Raw genomic sequence first — 19,739 nt, 5'->3', positions numbered from 1 at the left:
ACAGGTTAAACTTCAGCCATGCTATTAATGCCGTTCAGTGATTAGAGTCCCAAGTACATTGATGCCTACTGCAGAAGTCCATTGCTAACGTATTGAAGCGGTGGGAACGTGCAGTGACATGCTTCGGTCATATTTTAAAGGGGCCAAATTTGAAATTCCTCAAAACATCGGACATTGTTCCTGTATTTACTTCTTATTGTGCAAGACAAAAAACTAAGAATTACTGAGCACCAACTATCTACTGGGTCTTGTTCCAGATGCTAACGAGTCACTTTTCAAAATAAATGTTGTCACTGAGGCTCAGATAAGTGAAGTCATCTGTCTGGTGTGGCACCATCAGCAAACTCGAGTAATAAACCCAGTTGGGATGGACACGTCAGCTTTTTGTTCTTCTGGCTCAAGAGCAAAGTCTTCTGACTTCAGTCAATTGCTTTCAAGTGCTTTCCTTACCAACCCAACAAGATGTTGGATGCTGTTTGTAGCGTCTATTCTGGGTCTTGTAATGTATAAAAGAGATTTGGTAATAGTAGTAATGTAATGTGTTTATTCAGTCCCTGGGTCAAGACATTGTTTTAGGCATTTTTCCAGGTATTTCCTCATTTAATCCTCCTATCACTCCATGAGACTGAAACCATTATCCTCATTTTATAGGTAAGGAAGTTGAGGCCCTGGAAGGCTAAATGGTCCAGGAAGTCCTGGAACTCCGTTTAAAACCCAGGCAGTTTGCTTCCAGAGTCTGTGCTCTTAACCACCTACCCACAATGGTCCTGCACAATACAGTGATTATAAGTGACCTTTCTGGTCACCAGGGTTTGATGACCCGGTAGCATCTAAAGAACACTGCCTGCAAAATGTTCCTGACTTGGTAAGGATAAAGGTCAGCTTGCAAAACAACCTATTATATCTCTAAACATGTCTGTTTGGCAAAGACTCTATTAAGTCTCACTTGGGTGGACATAAGGCATGGTCTCCTGGGTCACCTCTGGGGCACTGCTGGCTGGAGATTCTTTCTCTGGTGGCAATCAACCCTCAACCCTCCTCTCCCCCCTCAATGGACCAGGGGGAAGGCCTGAGTGTACCTAAAACCTGCTTTCCCAAAAGATCTCTACGTAATTGTTCGTGAACTTGCTGTATCTTTTATGTTCTTTATGCTTTCAGACACTTCACATTCTTAGGATGAGGAGTTCTGAGTCTGTCAGTTGCTATGTGATGTGGTGCATCTTTGTATTTCTTCTGAATTGACTTCTTTCAAGTACCCAGGGGTTTTTCTCTGTCTTGTTCTGATGTTGCCGAAATTGGGGCTTGCCCAGAACGCACAGAAGAGAAGCGTTTGAGAGGGGGCACAGACTCCCAGCTGTCCATTTGTATCTCCTACCCCTGGGTCATTTTTTTTTTAAGTTTATTCATTTATTTTGAGGGAATGAGAGAAAGCAAGCAGGCGAGCATGTGCGAGTGAGGGAAGGGCAGAGAGAGAGAGAAGAGAGAGGGGAGGGAGAGAATCCCAAGCAGGCTTTGCACTGCCAGCGCAGATCCCAACACGGGGCTTGAACTCACCAACTATGAAATCATGACCCGAGCCAGAATCAAGAGTCGGATGCTTAACTGACTGAGCCATGCAGGTGCCTCCATGGCTCATGTTTGATACCGTGATGGAATTATCCTCCATTTTCACTAATACACTTCTGCCATAGTACTGCCTATTTAGTGAAGGATTTTAAGCCTGTGCTTCACTTTTCCTTTTTCATAGATACTGGGATGTTTCTTTCTTTTGGGGTGTTGGGTGGAAGGAAAAAGAAGACAGCTGCAGGGAGAGAGTGAGGAGCCTGGTGGCTGACCCTGCCCGCTTGGGAGCCCCCTTACCTTTCGTGGACCCGGCCTCTTTCATCCCCTAGAGTAACAGTCACCGTGCAGTTTTTACTCAGGTCAAACTTCTCGCTGTACAAGTGATAGTCCGGAGTCACCCATCCGACCCAGACGCAGGAGGGGTCCTGTCCAGCGAAGATGCGGATTGCATAGTAGCACTGCTGGGGAGAGACCACAGAGGGGAGTGAGTGGCCCCTGGTGGGGGGCCAGACATGACAGAACAAATGCAGGAGCCCACGTGGCCCTCTTTCCTGAAAAGGCACCCACCGCTCTAGAGCTGGACTGCTCTACACTCCAGACTTAGGACAGGCTGACTGGAGAATCTGCCTCCCCTATTTTTCCCTTTTGTGTGTGCTTTAGCATGGAGACAGTCGAGCATTTAACCTACCACTTTCTGCCCAGAAGCTGCTGCTGCTGAAATCAGGGGCAGCCGTTCAGAATGGCCAGCACAGAACCCTCACCCTCTCCTGGGCACTGCCCTTGCCCTCAGGAGAGAATAGTTGACAACTTCTGCTACCCTTTCCACTTCCACAGGGACGTCCAAAGTATTTTTTGTGGTTGTTTTGAACGTCTTAAAAAAGATGCTGTAAAAGCAGCAGCTCACATGGTGGCCCAAGGCGCCCTGTGTGGCCATCAGGCTCAACGACAGGCAGTATTGAGAATTACAGCAGTTACTGGCTGGCATCGCTATCTGTAACACTACGCTATGACACTAAACCACGAGGTAAGTGACTGCTTCATCACGTGCCTTGTGAAATTGAGCACATTTATTCTTAATGAAGTTACTTTTATTTGGAGCCTGTTGTATTTTTTTTTTTTTTAATTAGGAGACAAAAGGGTCAGCCGGTCAAACAGGGGCTTGAATCTCGCCGCCAGCAGCTGTTAACTGTGTGCCTTGGGCAAGCCATTTGTCCTCTATGTGTTTCAGAGGGCATAATATGGTCCCTCTTGTGGGGATGCCGTGGGAATTAAGCGGGAAGGTGATTCAATGCACACAGCGTAGTACCCTGCACTTCCTGTGACTTCCTGATGACAGTTAACCTACAAGCTTGTGGTTGCAGGATAAGTTTATAGAAGGGATGCCATGGGGGTGTCTGGGTGGCTTAGTCGGCTAAGCATCCGACTTTGGCTCAGGTCATGATCTCACAGTTTGTGAGTTTGAGCCCCATGTTGGGATCTGTGCTGACAGCTCAGAGCTTGGAGCCTGCTTCACGTACTGTGTCTCCCTCTCTCTGCCTCTCCCCCACTCACATTCTGTCTCTCTCTCCCCCCAAAATAAACAAACATTAAAAAAATTTTTTAGAAGAGGTGACATGCATTTCTTGCAAAGAAATGTTTTTTTTCAGGTGCTAAAGAAGGATGAGAGAAAGAAAGAAATTAGCAAGTGTTGCTTTCTGACTACTGTCTAGCTATATAGAAAAGAGACCAACATCAGTTTCCATCATCTGGACCATTCCCTGCTCATACTTCTCACTTGATTGCTTTCAACATTATTGCTGGCACTGCTCAGAGACATGGGAGAGTTGATTCACAGAAGTTTACACACAAGAGCAAACAAGAGGATTAAATTAAGGAGCCCCCCCCCCCGCCCCCACCATATTCATTTCAATCAGAAAGGCAGTACTGGTCCCTGGTGGCAACTGGGCACAAGTACACCATGATGCCCAATTAGAGCTCCAGGTGGAGCTTCTCCTTTGTACTAAACAACTGTCTTTCTTTTCCCCATTTGAGAAATGTTGGAGTTGTGTTCTGGAAGCATCAAGATAGATATTAAAAGGCACAGTAATTGGCAATTAAGGAGGATCTTTAGACAGCTCTTTGCTGTAAGGGGCATATTCCCAGGCACAACAAAGAATCGAATCATGAAAACCATAATTGAGCACATTTACTTACTGTTGTTGTATGAGAGAGTATTTCTTGCATCTGTTTCCTGGGGTGGGGGCAGGGGGAGGAGATAATCCATGTTTTAGTTATTCCGCTGTACAGAGAATTCCACAATTCGGACAGGCAATTAATCTACCTTTAATGATGAAGGCAAGGTTAGAAAACTATTTTCTATACACGAGTGATCCCAACTGGTCTTGGGACTTGTGCATTTGTAATCTGCTACCACAAGCCAGGACTGTGACTTGTTACTCTTGTCTCTCAGCCCAGATGGTAAGTGAGAGCTAGGGAGCGGTTGAAGAGAATGAAATAACATAGGCAGGGATACCTCCAATACCTTGTCCTGTTCTTTCAAGCAGCTGTACTTGTTTAAAGCTAGGTAGATACTGAAACCCTAGAGGCAACCCAGATAAGACAGCTCTAGACAGGCAGACATACATCGATGATTACAAACAGACATTAAAAGAAAGAAGGAGGGAAGAAGTCTTAGTACTCCTAAGTCACATAGCTGCTGGGCTGGACACTGGCCACAGTTATACAAAGACGGTAGTATTTGCCTTGAGAAGCTTTTAATTTCACAAAGGCAACAATTGCACCCTCTTATGCACCTCCTATTCCAAAAACATAGGATTTGTAGGCTGCAAGGAGGCTAAGGACCCAGAGGGCTCAGCAAGAGTGCAACTTTTCCCCTAGATGTGACCCTGTTTAGCTTGACTGGTCCTCTAATTATGCACTGCACAAACACACACATGCGTATGTATACACACATGTGTACACACACACTCTTGTGACTTTACCTGACTGAAAGTGGAGAGAACCCTACCCACGAGTTCCAGTTGTACCCGGGTGAGATGGGGGACACCTGAGAGGCTCAGCTGGTTAAGTGGCCAACTCTTGATTTCAGCTCAGGTTATGATTCCATGGCTGTGAGATCGAGCCTCACATTGGGCTCCACACTGACCATGGAGCCTGCTTGGAATTCTTTCTCCCTCTCTCTTTGCTCTCTCTCCTGCCCCTGCTCTCTCTCTCACTCTCTCGCAAAAATAAATAAGTAAACATTAAAAAAAAAAAAAAAGAGGGCGCCTGGGTGGCTCAGTCAGTTAAGTACCCAATTTTGGCTCAGGTTGTGATCTCATGGTTCGTGAGTTTGAGTCCCGTATAGGGCTCTGTGCTGACAGCTCAGAGCCTGGAACCTGCTTCAGATTCTATGTCTACCTCTCTTGGCCCCTCCCCTGTTCATGCCCTGTCTCTGTCTCCTTCAAAAATAAACATTAAAAAAAAAAAAAAAGAAAGAGAAGAAACAGAAAAATGGAAAGCCAACTTTACAGCACACACGATGAGCACCTCTGAGAGTGGGAGGCCTCGCCCTCACCTTTTCTGGAAAGCATCACTGTCCAAGCAGGGGCTGTGGCTGAAGGAGGAGTGGCATTCGACGGGCATGCTCAGGCGTAGGTAGATCATGTTGGCATTGCTATTCTGTGTGCCGAATGTCTTGTGGGTCACCTTGAGGCATGGAGGGCTGTCCATAGTGCCATCTATCCTCACAACCTGGAAACACCATGGGTCCTTACCTGACACACCTGATGGCCCGACCTTGACCTTGTCCCTCCTTCCTTCATTGATATTTCATATGTCATGGCTTTCTGTGATCTATAAAAGTTGTCACCAGTGATAACCAAACCTTATTCTCACTGTTCCTTGGATCCTGCTCCATACAAAATAACAGATCTGCCTCTGGCTAGAGAAATTAAAGGTTTAAAAACACGCTCATTGGGTTTTCTGCAAGATCAAGGGTGGCGAACAGGTATAACAGAGGTGGTGGAATCTGAATGATGCAGCATGGCATCTGCTGGGGATGACCTTTCAGGTCAGGGGGTAAGTAGCTCAAGAAGAAGATGCTTCCAAAGATTTCCTTTGTCAGTGGGCAAGTGGCTATTTAAGGAAAAAGCAGAAAGCCCAAAGCTTGACAAGACACATCACAGCTCCCTTGGAGGGGTTGTCTCCCACCCTGTGCATTTCTCAGCCCTGCCCCAATCACAGCCTAAGGGTTGAAATGCCTGTAAATACTGGGGAAATTCCAAGGGTGCCTGGATGGCTGAGTCAGTTAAGCGTCTGACTTCAGCCTAGGTCATGATCTTGCAATTTCTGAGTTTGAGCCCCACGTCGGGCTCTGTGCTGACAGCTTGGAGCCTGGAGCCTGCTTCCGATTCTGTGTCTCCCTCTCTCTCTGCTCTTTCCCTGCTCATGCTCTGTCTCTCAAAAATAAATAAATGTTAAAAACATTTTTTTAAGTGACAGTAATAATTAAAAACATACTGGGGAAATTCCCAGCGCTGGGGCACAGCATCTCAAGGGGTGGGGTTGGAGGAGGAATGATCAAAACTAGGTTTTTTAAAATGTGTGATAGGGGAGGGTGCAGAGGAAATAAACTAAGAAATAATAAAAATAACAACAACAACAACAACAATAACAATAATAATATTTTTCTTATGGTCTAAGCATTCTAGAGAATAGTTCCTATCCTGGGGTGAGTGTGGTTACATATTTTCGTGTGGTTTGTAGATGGTTCTAATAGGGTCTCTAGACTCCATCCGTTTGTCAAACAGGTTCATTAGTTCCAAAAATTTACGAGCCAGCTTTCTAAGGTGCTGATCATCAGGTAAGAATCAAAGAAATCAAAGTCTCTGCTATTTAAGACTATGGGGACAAGTAGAGGACTAAGTGTTGGTGCCTGTTGGGTTTGCATTGGAAGGTCAGTTAGGAGAACTTACCGCCAGGTGGAAGCAAGCCACTGCATCTTGCCTCAATGGAACTGATCTATCTGACTTTGCATCAGCCCCCTCACCCATCTCCTCACCCCCCATGAAAAAACCACTGTGGGCACAGGCAAACGGAGCCACGTAGATGTTCAACCAGCACCTTCATCAGGCTCCTTACAATCTCTGGCTCTTCCCTACTCCCTCCTACAAGATGGGGGCATCGTAATCAACTACTACATGTCGGTCTGAAATGGTGGAAGCAGTTCTGCAGAAACTATCCGGGTCTAAAAGACGTTACATTAAGAGCAAGAATTCTGTCTAGGACATATCATCTCGAGTGTCAGTCACAAACGCTCTCAGGAAAACAACAATTAAGGTCTTTGGATACTGTATGGGTATTGCCACAGCAATGCAGGAACATCTGGAGGATACACAGTAGCCCAAAGGCTTGGGGACTGATCTGCAAGGATCGATGTGCGAGGTGGGCGCCATTTGTAAGGTGCCACTGAGCTGCCCCGGTGAAGGTGGCCACGATTACAGCCCCGAGCGACAGCCGAGGAGGTGGCTGGGAGGCCGCCAGGGCATGGACTTAGGTAAGCAGCTGCCTGTTGACACAAGCATTAGCAGGAGCTTAGGGCCTTGGCCCACCTGCCCTGCCGGGGCCGGCCACAATGTGTAACATTACCTCTATGTGCGGATGATCCTTTGGCACGTTGACAAATGTCGGGAGGCGCTTGCTGAACCACATCGCCACGTCTCGGTTCATGTTGACAGCAAAAGGCTCAAAGCCCTCTTGGAGGCCGCACATGGTATAAAACTTGAAGGTACTGGCATCCATCCCAAGATTCATGCGGCCGATCTGAGACAGTCCCAGAGAGCAGATGGGCACGAAGCCTGCAGAATGGTGGGGGAGAGCCTGCTTCAGCCCACGGGACCAGCCCGGGAGCTGTGAGGGAGTCAGACCCTGGCTTCTTCAACAGCTCTGAGTCCCAGTAGGAAACAAGGGAGACCATCCTTGGTCTTTCTTCCTGGCACACAGACTCCAACAACAGGAGGTCACACGGAGTCTGCGGCTGCTGCTGGTGTATGGAGAAGATACCTGAATTTGGTTCAAAATTACTTGGGGGGGGGGGGAACCATCATTCAGCCTAAATTAATCTTTTTTTTTTAAACTTTTTTTTAATATTTATTATTTCAGAGAAAGAGAGACAGAGAGCAAGCAGAGGAGGGGCAGAAAGAGAGGGAAACAGAATTGGAAGCAGGCTCCAGGCTCTGAGCTTCTAGCAAAGAGCCAGACACAGGGCTGGAAACCACAGACCGCGAAATCATGACCTGAGCTGAAGCCGGCCGCTTAACCGACTGAGCCACACAGCCGCCCCGGCCTAGATTATTTTTAAGGTGTTAATAAATATCAGCTGGAAAAGTAAAACCAGTAAGAGGATAAATAAAATTCTTTACCTATGCTTTAGTTAAAAGTGAGATTAGGCCATGGGAAATTTTTTTAATTTTTTTTTTTTCAACGTTTATTTATTTTTGGGACAGAGAGAGACAGAGCATGAACGGGGGAGGGGCAGAGAGAGAGGGAGACACAGAATCGGAAACAGGCTCCAGGCTCTGAGCCATCAGCCCAGAGCCTGATGCGGGGCTCGAACTCACGGACCGCGAGATAGTGACCTGGCTGAAGTCGGACGCTTAACCGACTGCGCCACCCAGGCGCCCCGGGAAATTTTAAACACTGCCCCAAACGAAACAACACGTGAAGCCTCAAGAAGGACTTAGTACCCAGGGGTGCCTGGGTGGCTCTGTTGGTCGAGCGTCCGACTTGGGCTCAGGTCATAAGCTCACAGTTCATGGGTTCGAGCCCTGCATTGGGCTCTGCTCAGAGCCTGGGGCCTGCTTCAGATGCTGTGTCTCCCTCTCTCTCTGCCCCTCCCTGCTCATACGCTGTCTCTCTCTTTCTCTCAGAAAAATAAAAACATTAAAAAAAATTTTTTTAAAGGACTTGGTGCAAATAGCCTAACGTCTCAGTGCCTTCCAGTGAAATGAGGAGTCTAACAGTTCTTCCCGTTTTGAGTCTGAGAAGTTTTACATGCTAACAAGGCCTCTGTTGGTTTACAAAATACTATTTACAAACTGCCATACCCCCAGCCTGCTGTTGTGGCCCCCACCCGAGCAGGAGGTGACACTTCCAGCAGGAGCCATGGGAAGTTCCTTCCTCCCCTCCTATGGCTACGGTCTCCTTCCAAGCTCACTCCTGCATCCCATCATGTTAAAAAACTGCCATGCAGAATATTCCAAAGCAGAGGTTCAAACTGTTTGCTGTTCTTGTTTGTGGGCTATTTATAAATCATAATTGTGGACCAACAAATCAGCAGGGCTGGGAAAGCACTAATTATCCCTAGAGCACTCGGCAAGGGAGGAAGGGCTCTGAGGCCGGTGGCTAACACAGGGACTGGAGCCCCCACAAAGAAAACTGATGTCACTCCTAAGACAGGAGTGTTTATTTCAGGGGAAATTTAAAGGCCAACTTTGGGAGAATTTACATTCCACAATAAGAGGTTTTGTCCATAGACATCAAGGACAAAATTCACTCCTAGAGTCCATGCTTATGTATCATTACCTAAGTCACAAAGTGTCTGTGTAGACGAGCCACATACATGAAAAGTGAATCCTGCACAAGCTAAGAAACTACGAACTCATTTAGGACACTATTTGATACCATTTAATATCATTTCAAATAAAAGAGCTTTAACACAATGCTAGCAGAATAAGGGTGATGTTTATACAGAGAGCCTCTGCTCCAACACACGGAGGACTGAGAATACACCAGTGGCCTGGCCCCTAGGAAGGTAAGATGTGCAGGTCAGATAACACCCACTCATGCAACCTCCAGAACAGGTTCTATGCTTCTGGCATTTTTGCGACAGGAAACCATCTCCTTTCTGCAGACGGGGATGTTTATAATTAAGGAACCCTCGGAAATCTGATTCCAGTGTGGAATGAGCATTGCTTATTAGCAACATTTCTTGGGTCCCCACTGAGACAGAGGGCTCTGGTTTGCACTATGAGAAGATGTAAAGGAAGGAAACTATCCTGATCCCAAGATGCGTATACAAACAGGACAAAACTGGACTAGAGAGCAGTGAATGTTCTGCTGTAAAACACCGCTGCTCCCATGACCGCACTTTGGTTTCTGCTAAAGCGGGTAACGTAACCCAAAAAACCATCACTGTAGCGGTCTTGGAGCCATGATCATGAAGCAGCACAGCCCTGAGGTAAGCAGAGAAAGGGCATCTCAAGAAAACCTGTCTTCTCTATTGACTTGAGTGGTGGAACATACGAGCAGTAGTCACACAAGCCTAAGTGGGAAGAAGCGGGGCTGAGTACTTCGGAATAACTCAAGCCACAGGAGTAACTTCCTAGTCACAGACCCACTGGCAATGGGAGATACATGCAGAAGGAAAACAGGTAATGTTTGCATGAGGCCTTTTTTTCTGTGGGGCTTGGGCTTCTCCCCATTCCTAAGCTACCAGCAAAGCAGACAGCACTTTACTGAGGACAGAACTGGAGACTTGAGGAGCTAATGGACATGACCAAGGTCATGAGAAGGGCAAGTGACAAAATGGGACAAGATCCCACACATTCTGACTCATAGGTCAGCTGCCAGTCAGTGTGCAAGATAAGGGGGGGAATGTTCCAAGGGATGAGTGCCCCAGCTTTAAATAGCAGCCATATCCCAGGGCAGAGTCCCATCCCTCCAGGGCAACAGCCCTCTACACAGGGGACAGATGAACAGAACAGAGAAGGCATAGCCACAGTGGTCACGGATGTGACAGCAGTGGGGGAAAGACTGTTGGGCACCTTCACGGGACCAAGTGGGCATAGCCATGACAGCTCTGCAAAACAGCAGAAAAGAAGCTAAGTCCAAGGTTTGGGTCAGAAAACAGAAAACCGAGAAAGGACCAAGAGCAAAGATAAATCCTCATAAGGTGCCAGCACTTTCTCCGGGGGAAGAATACTTGATATATTCAGCTGATAACTGAACCCAGCGAATCAGTTCTCTCCACCTGGCTGAGAGGCTCTAGTTGATGATCTTTCCATTCCTGAAAAGTCCTTTTCTTTTTAAAAAAATTTTTTTTAACGTTTATTTATTTTTGAGACAGAGAGAGACAGAGCATGAACGGGGGAGGGTCAGAGAGAGAGGGAGACACAGAATCCGAAACAGTCTCCAGGCTCTGAGCTGTCAGCACAGAGCCTGACGCGGGGCTCGAACTCACGGACCGTGAGATCATGACCTGAGCCGAAGTCGGACGCTTAACCGACTGAGCCACCCAGGCGCCCCTGAAAAGTCCTTTTCATGAGGCATTAAAATGTCATGTAACTTTCTAATTCTGCCTGGTAGATAAGGGGGGGACGATGATAAACCACAACAGCTAATGTTTATCAAATACTTTCTAGGTGTTGGGCACTGGGCTTAGCGCTCTGCTGATTCGGCTCACTGTTATGCCCATTTTGCAGAACAGGAAACCGAGGCTTAGCAAACTGGGTAACTTGCTCGAGGTCTGTCACCTGGTAAGCATGCAGAGCCAGCATGTGAAAAAAGCTGCCAGAGAAGCGGTCCAGAGCAAGTAATTGGGACTGAGGCCAGGATGCCTGGCTTTCTAATTCTTATCTATAGTAACTTGCTTTGTGACTTTTTCTTTGCTTTTCCTAAGTGTTAAGTAGTTGAGCAGTTTGCCTCTAGATAAAGCAACTGCAGACCCACAACCACCAACCACTGTAGGCTCCTTACACGAAAAGGGCTACCTCTGAAGAGGCCACATGGCTTCCTGGAGTAAATCTGGATAAAAAGTTCCATTTGGTAAGGCCACATGGCGTTCGAGTGAGCAATGACTCTCACAAACAAGGGTTTGTACTTTGCACACAACTCGGTTAACCCCTAGCTTCAAATGAGACTGGAGAAGTAAGTGGACAGAAAAATAAAGGGGAAAAGAAATGCCCTTCCACATATGCAGCATCATAGATGCAATGTGGTAACGTTTTAGAGAAGGTCGGAGGAGAAGACTTGCACATGGCCTTATCTTGAACCAGGATATGCATGGAGTTCTTGTTCCAGGAGAGGAATGCCAGAACACAGACATTTACATCCTGCCGAGGACTCCAGGTTCCAGTAAGTTTTGTATCACGAGGCCTCCTGACTAGTTCTGTGATTAAAAAGAGGGAGAGCCAGGGGGGCATGTTTCAATTATTCAGGACCTTGGAAAGAAACTGGTTCCCTAGAAAATCTAAACCATGGCCCCGGTGTCAATCCATTTTAAAGCTGTGGAAAGACACGAGAGCAGCTCACTAACAGTAAAGGAAAAACAAGATCGTGGAAAGAGCTGGTTAGATGAGTGCCCAGGCCCCTCCTGGGTGTTTCTGAGAGTCTCACCACAGTAGCATGTGTTTTACCCATTCGTTTTCATTTCTTGCTAAGCCTCCTGAAGATGGAGTCCAAGGACAGCCCGGAGGTAGTCACGAGACTTGCAGCAAATGCTGCACGTTCCCCGCTCCAATCACTTTCAGAACCATAGCACCCATCTGGAGAGAGAATGGCAGGGGCCCCTTGGCACCAATGTGGCTTGCATGTGGTTGGCAGTGACGCCTCCCGCAGGTAGGTTTCATCAGCCACCTACGGAAAGAGCTGCCAGCAGAGCTGGGGGATCTGTTAAATCCTGATGGGCCAATGGCAGGAACAGCCTGGGAGGCTGTCCCTGCAGACACCGAAGCTCTAATGGAGCAGTTTGTCCCTCAGGGGAGTGCCTGGCAGAGAGGCAGCACAGGGGACCGGCAGTAAAGCCTCATTCAGACGCCACATTCTGAGGTCTAACAGGACGTTCAGAATTGTATTTTCTTCTCCTCTAAGTGGAATAAAAGAGAACACTGATCGCAAAGGTTTCACCAGGGAAGCTTCTGAGCTTTCAGATGCTATTAGGTGACAATGCTGAAAGCTGTAATGGTCCAAGGCAGGGATCAGAGTAGGGAACAATGATGAGGACAATTCTAATGAGGCAGATAAGAGTATATCAACTCTTAGGATGCAGAAGAGGACAGAGGTAACAATTTATAAATAAGCCAGAGGAAAACAGCCATGAATTAGAATGCTTGTCCCCACTCTTTCGCCAAAGGACTGGAAACTTCCCACCAGCACAACTCTTACTTCGGGAAAGGCCTGAATCAAGGCTGGGAGGCTGGTGACCACAATAGAAGCATATAGGGGATTTTGCTTTACGAGGGATACTGTGTACAAAATGCTTTGTTTTCAACAGATGCTTTTCCTAACAGCTCCAGGCAAGAATCGCTGCCTCTTTCCCCTTTATGCAGAGAGCAGAGAGATGCTATAAGGGCTATTCTAGGCCTCTGGACTATTATTATCAAAGAATGGCATGGCGACTTCCTTTCAACTGTCCTTCTTCAGACTCCTGAGCCATCACAGAAATGAAAGAGCCTTCCAATTAACCTTGTCTCTGTGTTATTAAAGTGCAATACAATAATAGAGCATAATATGTGAATATGTACAATTGTATTATAAAATAGCTCGCTAATAATAGACTTTGTTATTCTGAAGGTCAGATCATGTCCCTGTACACAAAGGGTCTAGGAGGCATTTTTTTCAATACAACACAGATGATCTCTAAAAGCAAAGTTACCCTCAAACATCCCTCTTCTTTCCAGTATTCCTCTGCTGAAAGCCTCCAACAGCTCCCATGCCCCAGAGAGTGAAGTCCAAGGGTGCTTGGCCCAGATTAGACAGCACAAATTTCTTGAATGTAAATACCAAATCTTGGTATTTGAGACTGTCCTCTGTACCTTCTCTATCTTTCCAGTTTTGTCTTTTATAAATTCCATACACAAATTTTCCAAACTCTCCCACCCTTTCCTGAAGTTTCCGGATCCCACACTATTACTCACACTACTCATACACTATTATTATTACTGTAGTTATATTCCCAGAGGGGAACACCCTGGCTCCTTTGAGGTGGGCATCTGTCATATTCTTTATTTAACATCCAGTTTTAATACTGCATTTATGGAATTGCCATCTGTATTAGACATCGTTTGCCATTTCTAACCTACTGCCTTGAATTATTATCTTTTCAGAGTTATGTGTTATTTATTGTTACAACTAGAAAATGAGCCCCTTAACACTGCTGTGGCTTGCATTTTTATATATTTTGGACCACTGCTTTTCATGCTTTAATTTGTATGCAAACACTGGGGTCTGTTGCCACCAGTTTCTGGTCCACTAGGCCTGGTATGGGGCTTGAGATCCTGCATATCTAACAAGTGGGCCACACTTTGAGTGGCGAGGCTTTGAACTTCACGTCTAACTGCACAACACACAAGATTCTTATCCCTTCCTTATGTGCAGCCAAAGCCTCATAGGTAAGTAAACTCCCCTACTTCATACACAGCAGAGCCAGGACAAGTTTCCTCATCCTTGGACTCTGTCTACCTTAGGGAGCTACTTTCCTAGGGGATGTGTCTCAATCTCCTAGTTCTTCCTTTTCCTCCTGGCCTCAAGAAGAGAGCACTGCATGTAGTGGGTACCAGGCAGGTATCTGTTTTCTAAGAACCATGTCAGAAGGCGGATCTTCTACGCTGCCCTCAGGTCCACGTCCCCATTTCCTCTGCTTTGCCTCTGAACCAGCACAGAAACATTTCTTTCTGCTGGTGACCTCTTTCCCAAATGTCTCCAAAACCACGAATCTTTCAGGCCTTGATTTTAAACCTTTTTGGCAGGCATTAAAATGTGACCCCACCTGGCTTTAGTCATCCTGTCTTTCTAGGAAAATACACTCAATTGCAAGCTTTCTGTTTCCCTAAATACGTGGCTCTTAGAAAAATCTTTGAAGTTCTCTTAGAGTACAGTTATGTACAGAAAAGAGGTGTCCATAAAAAATCATGAGAGTGACTTATAGAAACTCTGTTAGTAGAGAATTGTTTAAAAAAAAACTCTTAGTAGAGATTGTTAAAAACTCTGCAAGTAGAGAATATTTATTTATTATATATATACAGTGACACATATTTCTGCTGCTCTCACCTATGTAGTTCTATTCTTTTTAGCTTTCTTGGTGAAAAAGGTTTCTTTTTGTATAGTGTTGGAAATTTAGAGCCAGCCGGAGCCCTCGTCATTTAGAGAGAGGGAGATGAAGTTTAAGTCCACCCAAGATGTCCTAAGTGGAGAGCAGCAGAGACGAGAGGAGAGTGGCCTCCCACCTTCTCGACTACTCCGCCTCATCCCCATCTGTCATGAAGATGGCAGTGACACAGTGCCAAGCATAGGGATGTACGTACAGCGGGCACTAAGTCACTGCTGTAGAATTTTATACCCAGGAAGGATGTTGGAACTTCTTACCGTCTGTTTGTCTGGTATAGACGAAGACAGCGAAGCCCAGAGACGTCAAGCCGAGACTCTCTGGGAGCCACAGCTTGTTAGGAGCGAGTCAAGCTGACTCAGAGTCCAGTGCTCCTTCTCCTATATGCAGCCAACATTTGCATATGACGTAGTGAAACAGACAGGAAGTAAGCGCCAATTGCTCCTTTATGTAGCTGGAAGCGCCGTTCTGACTGACGTCTATTCAGGGCCTTTAATAAGTGCAACTGTGCTTGGGTTTCAGAGCATGTTTGAATTTCAAAATAAATTATATTTCATTCAAGGGAACAGCTACGCCCAACTTTTGTGTTTCAATGGTTCTCATCAAAGCATCAAGTTCAATTACACAAACATGCAGACTGACATTTCAAATCAGAATGAAAGGACAATTCTTTAATTCACTGTGTTTTCTATTCTGCTAGGGACATGAGTCCACACGCAATTAGCATTTCGTTTGTAACGCTGGGAAACTTTAACATGCCATGCCGCAGGACAGGGAATCACAGGAGAGCTTCTTAATTTATGTGGAAGTTCAGAACTGATATTTATACTAACTATTGCCATGCTCTTGACTCTTCAAAAATGACAGTAAATGGGTTAGTCTTCACCACCAGGGTTTTAAATATGTAAAGAATGGCCCACCCTAAATAAGGAGGCAGATGAGCTCACCCAGCTCTCCCTGGACTTTCCCTGAACTCATGGAGCTGGAACGGGGAGGGAGGGGGAGATGGTAGACTTACCATTCTCAATCTCATAATCAGCGAAGGCAAGTTCAGAGCCTTTGTTGGTAATCAGCAGCTCCCCATTCAGTGTGAAGATCATTGAAGCATCATCAAGGTTAATCATACATCCAACCACATCTCCTGGCTGCCACGTACGTCCAAAATACCCACTGCCTTGATGCCAACGCTGGCCCTAGGAAATAAGACTCCAGAGCTTAGAGAACTGGAGGTCCTAAAAGCCCCCATGCAGCTAAAGAAATGCCTCCATGAGCAATTTCTCCTAACTGGTAGTGGTACCTGGCCTCTACAAAGTACTCACCTCTCTACCAGGGACAACTCACGGGGAGGAATGATCTGTCTTACAAATAAATGAAACCAAGTTACATAGGCTCATCAGAAAAGGTAGCCAGAGTCTCCCAACACCCAATCAGCTATGACAGCAAACAGAACTCTCTTGAGGACAAAGTGGTAAGATTTCCTCACATACTAGCTGCAGTGTGTTCTGGGAACCTCCTTCAGAATGGAGGCAATGGGCTCAAGTTCAAGGGCAGGTATGGAAGTTACAGAAAGGAACTTGGGCATATAGTCTTCCCCTATACCAGAGCAAAAAGCAAAGTGACGATCACTAGGTAATGATCACTCAATGACCTAAATTAGCCAGTGACGGTGGTGACTCACTTTGAAGCCAGAGATTCAGACACTCAGAACTTCCAATTGCTAAGGAAATGTTTGGAGAAGAAAAACTCTGGGGACACGTGGACACGACCCAGACTCACCCTGCTGCCTTCAAACACAAAGGCTTGATCATCGGCTCCCAGCTCAACGTCGGGCCGACAGCCCGGCCTGGCCCAGCCAACGCGCATGTCTCCTCCAGTCACCACCTCAAACTCAAAATACCACTTTCCAGATCTCACTGCGTAAGACCGCTCTACCCGGAAAAATCGAATTTTATCTATGCTGACTTTCTCCACAGCTGGGTCAGCTATTGTGAGAAGGAAAGGAGTAGAGGGGACAGGAAGTAAAGAGAGAACACAGGCCTTTAATAATTAGGTAGCATTCCTTACAGGAATTGCACAACAACAAAGACTGACAGACCTCCTGCTACCCAACATGGCATTTTGTTCTTAATACAATCATCACCATGATCATCATATACTAATCAGAATACAAGGTACATTCACTGAGTGACTACTTTCTGGTAGATCCTTTAGAAATGATATCCAGCAACAATTCTATGAGGTCAGTTAATACGCTCTTCATTCCACAGATGAAAAACTGAGGCTTAGAAAGGTTTACTTGTTCAAAGTCACAGAGCCAATAAACGGAGGAAAGTAAGGATATGAACCCAGGTCTGTCTTACTCCAAACCCATCCTCTTCATTACTTATAATAGTGACCTAATTTGCCTCTAGTCCCTCATTGGGTTTGGGATCCCAATGACATGTTCATCAGTTGTGGGCTGGTGATTTTAATGAGTTGTAGAAGTCAATTTAGAGATGAGATGACCTGGCCCAAAAGTAAGCTGAGAGTCACATGTTTGGTAAGTAAGAGAAATAAAGATTTCTCGGTTTTGTGACTAAATATCCCCAAAAGCTCAGCTATGCTGGAGGATCGCTTATTCCCTCTGGGACTGGGTCACAGAAGTGCTCACCATACAAACTCATCACACAGTTTAAACATGGTTCTTTCTCCTTCCTCCTCCCCTCTCTTGTTAAAATACACCATTCTGTTTAGTGCTCTTTGGTACCAATATCGTTTCTAAGAGTACATGTTAGACTTCTTCAAAGTCAGCATTTCTGCAGAAATAACATTTCAGTCGTCTGGGACCAGAATGAACAATCTCAACTCGTTACCTAGTTCTTGGTCTGACGGCTCAATGTTATAGCCATAACCAACAAATGTGCGAACAGCTTCACGAAGGCTGTCCCTATTGGACTTCTTCGTACGCTCATCCAGTAATGCGTACGGCACCAGCCGGGGATTTCTTTTGTTCTTCAAATCCTACATCAAGCCAGACAAAAGAGGTTCTGAGAAAATACATTTCGTCTTTACCAAGAGCTTGTCCACCTTATATGTTCTGAGCCACCATCCCGGCTTCCTCATATCCGTCCACCAGCCCTCCCCCCAGCACCTTGATATTTAGCAATATACTCATTTACTACTTCTCTTCAGGATTAAATGAATATAAATGGCAAGTTTCTGCTATTAAAAACACATTTTAATAATGCCAGGCTGTGAATAAAGTGAAGTATCCTGAAATTGGTTAGAAACCTCTACTCCCAAGGCAAGGCAGGTGGGGATTCACCTAGTTATTCCCCTGTGGAAGATCATGCCTTGATTCAAACCATTAGAGTCTCCTCACAACAGTCTCTTAACAGAGAAACAAGATAGATAAATACCTACATTCACAGAGAAGCATCAGAAAAGGTGGCAGTGCCACAGTGGGTCCATGTAATTATAGAAGGCACACATTTGTATTGGAGACCTCCTCAGTTCCTTAGGGAGTACTAAGAACACAACAGCCAATGACTGCGGTGATAAGTCATCATCAACAAATATGCCTACCATGCTGTTTTGAGTCTCCCTTACCCCATTCTGCCATGGTTTCCATAGTTGTGGTCTTCTTGGCTTCCAGACATGTGCAGATTTGGAGACTCAGGCATAAATAAACACGTGTACCTTCCCTGACCTTCCCTGATGGTACCCTGGATACTTAAGGAAATGAAAGAACACTAAAGGAGAGATGGTTTGTCTCTAAATTCCATCTAATTCCTTGCCAGGCCCTGATTCTGGGGCTATCTCCTGTGCAAGCCAAGGACTCTGCCCACGAATTGTGGGCAGAGGCTAAGGTAAGGGGCACAGGCTTCTTGGCAGGCTGGTTTGCCCCTCTCCTGAGCTGGGCTCCCCTCCTTTTCACCTTCAGTGGTAGATGCCTGGGACTGACCCAGAAACACTTCTGAGCTGTAATGCTGAATTGTGGAAAGCTTACCTTGGCCTTGGAGAGTGGCATAAAAGCTCAGCTCTCCACAATGCCAACAAAAAAGATAGGGAATGAGGCAAGATGCAGCCAGTGGGCACACACACAGGGAACATGATCGCAAGTGAGCCAGATTAACAAAGGAAAGGTAAGCCTATTCATTTCTACAAAATTGGAATTATGCCTGGAGTTAATGTCAGTGTGACCATTACAAATCCCATCCAGTCCCGTGATTCTATAAATAATGAATGCACTGAGGCATGACGGACAGAGTGCAAGGGCAACTTCCATCTTCCAATCTAATACCCACCAACGCAAAATGGCATTTTGATGGATGATCACATCTCCTAGTTTTTCCAGCAGGCTTACTTAGTACTTCTCACCTGTTGGATGCCATAGGTCCATCCTTGTTTTATTCTGTCTTTGGCCCAAACATTATGTGCATTTTCTGCAAGCTTATCCACCAAAATTTCTTGAGGAGGTAATAGCTTCACATCAGACAAATCCAAAGGGGCTGGCTTGTAGCCATTGGACATCATATAGCTATAAGTAAACAAAACATATACTTCTATATATATATACACGTGTGTATATTCCAGATCTTAGACCCACACCAGATTTTAGACCAGCAACACATGGTAAGAATGCCATGAAAATAAGGCTACAGTCTCAGGTTCTACCCTTTGGTAGAATGAATTGTCCAGCTCTATTGCAAGTCCTTAGATGAAGCCCCTAATCCACCACCCTTTTTGCCAATGCACGTCACAGATGACACAAACTGCTGGGCAAAGTGGATGGTCAGTGCAAACCCAGCCTTATTTCTAAGAAAGCTACAAATGAGGGGCTACAAATGCCTGACAAATGAGGGGCACATTCAGTGTGCCGTGGTGTTACCGACAGCTCCTTCAACTCACTTCCAAAACAGAAAGGGTTACAACTAGATTGGCAAGGACAGGACCTTGAGCCAAATGGTTTCTTATAAATTAGTAGAGAATAAACATTCCATCTTAGAAAGCTAAACCTTTACTTTGGGAATTAAACAAAAAGTCAGGACATCAGACAATGTGAGAGCTTGAGGTGACCTTCATGGTTTGCTCTTCGGTCCAGGAGCCACAGCCT

The 19,739-nt window shown here is 45.8% G+C and overlaps 1 protein-coding gene across 1 annotated transcript in view; it reads right to left on the bottom strand.

Moving 5' to 3' along the window:
* The window catches only part of RYR3 (ryanodine receptor 3), a 455,720-nt gene that overhangs the window by 187,819 nt on the left and 248,162 nt on the right, over positions 1–19,739 (bottom strand). The window contains exons 25-32 of the mRNA XM_045059588.1: positions 19,004–19,163; positions 17,497–17,644; positions 16,421–16,626; positions 15,663–15,837; positions 7,192–7,400; positions 5,120–5,295; positions 3,757–3,793; positions 1,861–2,024 (exon numbers count right to left, since the gene is read on the bottom strand). Of these exons, the coding sequence (XP_044915523.1) occupies positions 1,861–2,024; positions 3,757–3,793; positions 5,120–5,295; positions 7,192–7,400; positions 15,663–15,837; positions 16,421–16,626; positions 17,497–17,644; positions 19,004–19,163 (1,275 nt within the window). The remainder of the gene's footprint in view (positions 1–1,860; positions 2,025–3,756; positions 3,794–5,119; positions 5,296–7,191; positions 7,401–15,662; positions 15,838–16,420; positions 16,627–17,496; positions 17,645–19,003; positions 19,164–19,739) is intronic.

The sequence above is a fragment of the Felis catus genome, chromosome B3 (genome assembly GCF_018350175.1).
Source record: "Felis catus isolate Fca126 chromosome B3, F.catus_Fca126_mat1.0, whole genome shotgun sequence".
Taxonomy (NCBI): Eukaryota; Metazoa; Chordata; class Mammalia; order Carnivora; family Felidae; genus Felis; species Felis catus.
The sequence above is the reverse complement of the archived record's forward strand: the minus strand, read 5'-3'. Positions and strand labels throughout refer to the sequence as shown.